A 4,664-nucleotide genomic window follows, 5' to 3' on the forward strand; every position below is an offset into this window, starting at 1 on the left:
AAAAAAATCCCAAACTTCTATGCAATCCTCAGATCTCAAATCGCCCCCTCCCAGTAAATCCCCAAAATGGAATGTTCAAGGAATGGAGGTAGAAAGCACGCACCAGCAACCCACGACTGTAGAAGATACAAAGGTAGAGCAAGAAGAAACTCAACACATGGAAGAGGAGCTGGAGAGCTTCGACATTAGAGATTTAGATATACTGGGACTAGAATAGGCCTGTAAGAAAAAAGAATATGACAAGATCCCAGAAAGGCAGCTGGAAAACTTAGAATTCATTCTCTCAAGAGCATAGAAGCAAATATCGCTAGGTATCCAAACTGGAAGTCAGTGGGATGGAATAAATATCTTCAAAGATAATAAGAAGCGAGGAAGGAAAACAGATCTTCGAAAAACCATTCGCATAGGAGAGATGCTGGTGGAATCGAGAAGTTACTTCAAGCTTACCAAGTATTATAATTCCATTCCCAACCGTGTATCATGAAGGTCATTTCATGGAACATTAGAGGGCTCAACAACCCCGGGAGATATAGACTGATAAAAAACATGTTTTAATAGGAGAAACCTCAATTACTCTTCTTGCAGGAGACCAAATGTAACTCTCCAATGCTAGATCAGATCCTTGCCAAAGCATAGCCAAGCATCCAAGAAGTCACAATGGATACCATAGGAGCATCAGGAGGGCTAGCAATAGTATGGGATGAAAGAGCCATAACACTTACTGACATGCATGCTAGTAATCACTTTATTCAAGCCACGTTCCATATTATAGGGACAAACGTACATGGACACATAACCAATGTTTACTTCCCCCAGGATGCAATAAACAAGGTAGACATTCTGAATACTTTAGCTCAGATCAACTCAGAAAGATCCCATCCACTTTGGATTACAGGAGGAGATTTCAACATGATAACAAAATTGGAGGAAAAAAGAGGAGGAAGGGTCAAGCTGGACAATGAAAGCACTCACTTCAAAAATTTCATCCAAGACAACTGGCTCATAGATATGGCGTTCAACAATGGAGTATACACATGGAACAACAAACGAGCAGGTGCTCATCAAATCGCCTCTCGATTGGATAGATTCCTGCTCTCCGACAATGCAATCCATCTTGGAGGGGACTTCTCGGCCTCAATCTTACCGCTCTCTGGCTCAGATCACTGGCCTATCATGCTTCAATGGAAAAGACCGGGAAACAATACACGCAGGCCCTTTCACTTTGAAGCCTTCTGGTTGACTCATCCAGACTTTCACAACCTGATTACAGCGGTCTGGAAAAACTTCAATCCATCGGAAGGCACAAAAATGTATCAGCTCCAGCAAAAACTCAAAAATCTCAAGATAAACATCAAACAGTGGAATCACTTTACCTTCGGCAATATCTTCCAAGCACAAGGTGCTCTTGATCAAGAAATGCGAAAATTATAGCAGAGAATCATAGCTGAAGGCAGATCCGAAGCCCTAGCAGAATAGGTTAGCCACCTACAAACGCAAATCTCAGAAAGAGCAAAGCAAGAAGAAATAATTTGGAAACAAAAGTCACGAATTAGATGGCTTAAAGAGGGCGAATACAACACAAAGTTCTTCCACCGTGCTACTATCCAAAGGAGAATGCATAACAACATTACTCACATCCAGAATCGATAAGGGAAACAACTGGAAAAACACAAGGATATAGAATAGGAACTCCTCACCCACTTTCGAATGGCGCATCAGGAACCGCAGATTGATCGCCTGCTAGCTATAGAGAAAATCACCAAGAATATTCCTAAGATCATAACAGAGGAACACAATCAAATCCTTCTCAGGCCTATATCTTTATAGGAAGTGGAGACAGCTATGCGACAGCTCAAAGTAGGAAAAGCACCTGGACCAAATGGCTTCACATCCGACTTCTTCCACAACTTCTGGGATCTAATCAAGGAGGAGGTATGGCAAGTAGTTGAGGAATCCAGGGCAAATAGATGGATGCTTCCATCTTTGAACACAACCTTCATCGCCCTCATTCCTAAGGAGAAACACAGTCAGACTCCAGACAAATTCTCACCTATTGCATTATGTAATGTCATATATAAAATCGTATCCAAAGTTATTGCCACGCGCCTCAACCCCTGCTTCCATTACTTATATCACCAGAGCAATTAGGATATGTGGAAGGAAGGCAGATCATGGATGGTATTATTCTCAGTCATGAGATCATTCACTCCTTAAAGCAGTCCAAAAAGGCAGGTATGCTCCTAAAAATCGATCTCTCAAAAGCTTTTGATAGTTTAAGCTGGAAGTATCTTCAAAAAATGGTACTTGCCTTTGGCTTCACCACCCAATGGGTTAGGTGGGTAATGAGTCTTATTACCTCTACCTTTTTTTCAATTCTAGTCAACGGTATCCCATCCACCCCCTTTCACCCATCCAGAGGTATCCGACAAGGTGACCCACTCTCACCCTTTCTGTTTGTTATTATGGCGGAAGGTCTTGGGCGATACATCAAAGATGCCCTTCATTCTACCAATTATGAGGCCTTTCCTTTCCCAACACCCCTGCTTTCACCCATCAGCAATTCATGGATGACAATATGTTATTTGGTCATCCCTCGGTCCAAGAAGCCCTCAAATTAAAGACCATTTTATTTGATTTTTCGGATGCCTCTGGCGCTTACATTAACAAAGCTAAATCCCAAATCTTTTTCTTTCACACCCCTGCCATAACCCAGTCCTCCATTGGTAGAATCCTAGGCTTCTTGATTGCAGTTCTTCCCTCCAAATACCTAGGTGCTCCAATGACGACCTCTGCCTTAACGCACTCATCCTGGAAGGTGCTCTTCGAAAAACTGGAAGCCTATATCTCTTCTTGGACCTTCAGAGCTCTCAACATGGCGAGTCGTCTAGTTTTAATCAAAGCAGTGTTACAATCCATGCCGCTTTACCTCTTTTCAGTACTAGCAGCACCCAAATGGGTTCTCAAAGCAATCAAAAATCTTCAACGAGCTTTTTTATGGGGAAATACGAAACAAAAGAGAAAATGGGCATTGGTAAAGTGGGACATAATTTGCCTCCCGAAAAATTCTGGAGGCACTGGGTTACGTGATCCTCAACACAGCAACGCAGTCATGGGAGCACGCATCTGGTGGAAATGGATCTCGGACCCGCATACTCCTTGGGCGATCCTCTGGACAGCAAAATATGCCAATAATAGACCAGTAGATGATTTAATTTGGCTCAAAGATGTTGGCCCAGGTTCCCTAATCTGGAATGCAGCTAAACAACATAAAGATCTAATTCAACAGCACAGCTTCTGGGAAATCAGGAATGGAGATAATGCAAGGTTTTGGGAGGATTCATGGCAGCAAAGACCCAAATTGAAGGACCTAATCACTCCCCACCAGCTACAGGATTGGGTAGAATAACCGATGATCAAGGTAAATCAACTTTGGAAGCCCACTCACACCCAAGGATACAGGAAATGGATAAGCTCAAACCACATTCTCAGGCAAGGTACGCAGTCCATCAAAGATAGTCTGGAAACAGAACTCTCAAACAGGAAAATACGCTACTCTGATAAGAAAGATATCATTAGATGGGGTTATGAAACGAGAGGAACCTTCACGTCACAAGAAGCTTATCATGTAATTCTAAGGAACCTTACAGTCAAGGATCATCTCTGGAACAAAGTTTGGGATCCCCCAATTTGGCCAAAAATATCCACCTTCCTCTGGTTGCTTTGCCAAAACAAAATCCTTACTTGGGACAATCTACAGAAACGGAGCTTTCACGGACCTTCCATGTGCCCAAACTGTAAACAGGAGGAAGAAACCACTGAGCATCTCCTAAACTCATGTCCGTTGGCAAACCGACTTTGGGACAAAGTCAGCTTCAGATGTCAAAGAGATGGACGAAGTAAGGAGGATTCCACCAACACTATACGCACTTGGACAACCCGTCCTTACAAAAGCAAACTGTTAAATGCTTTATGGAAACTCATACCAGGTTTTCTCATGTGGACTATCTGGAAAGAGAGAAATAGTCGCATCTTCAAGGACCACTCCTCTCCTATAGAAGTTCTATGGAATAACATATGTCAAAACCTTCGAGAAACCTTGCTGCTCCAAACATGGCTTGACGATGATTTCCCCTCCACTCCACAGGAACAAAATATATGGGTAAATTGGAACCTCTAGTGGAACCACAAGCAGGCACACCAAGGTAAAATTTCTCCTCCAAGAGTGACACCTGACAGATGGACTCCCCCTCCACCACACATGGTTCAACTCAACTTTGACGGAGCATCTAAAGGTAATCCAGGTAAAGAAGGATTTGGAGGAATCTTTAGAAATCACAAGGGCAATGTTCTCCAAACTTTTATGGGTTCAATTGGTTGGGATACAAATAGCTCGGCTGAATTAGAAGGGTTATGGCAAGGACTTCTCCTTGCTCAGAGCCATGGTTTCTCCCCACTTATAATTGAAGGGGATTCTCAGATTCTTATTAACATGGTTAATCAGATATTATAGGGAACCCCATCACACAAAGTTGGTAGCAGTTGGAGATTGGCGGAACGGTTGGAGCAGATTGAACAGTGGCTATTAACTCATAGAGCAGTCACCATTAAGCACATTCATCGGAATGGTAACAAAGTAGCAGATTTCTTAGCTAACATCGGAATTG

The 4,664-nt window shown here is 42.7% G+C and overlaps 1 protein-coding gene across 1 annotated transcript; it reads left to right on the plus strand.

The window, feature by feature from the left end:
• Window positions 1-1,008: 1,008 nt before the first annotated feature.
• LOC149162689 (uncharacterized) lies at window positions 1,009-1,431 on the plus strand. Its single transcript, XM_089435268.1, has one exon. The coding sequence runs from the start codon at window positions 1,009-1,011 to the stop codon at window positions 1,429-1,431; it is 423 nt and encodes a 140-aa protein (XP_089291394.1).
• Window positions 1,432-4,664: the final 3,233 nt, after the last annotated feature.

This window comes from Pinus tabuliformis, chromosome 5_2 (assembly GCF_031772625.1).
Source record: "Pinus tabuliformis cultivar Carrire ecotype Pingquan chromosome 5_2, CPIR1, whole genome shotgun sequence".
NCBI classification, from domain to species: Eukaryota; Viridiplantae; Streptophyta; class Pinopsida; order Pinales; family Pinaceae; genus Pinus; species Pinus tabuliformis.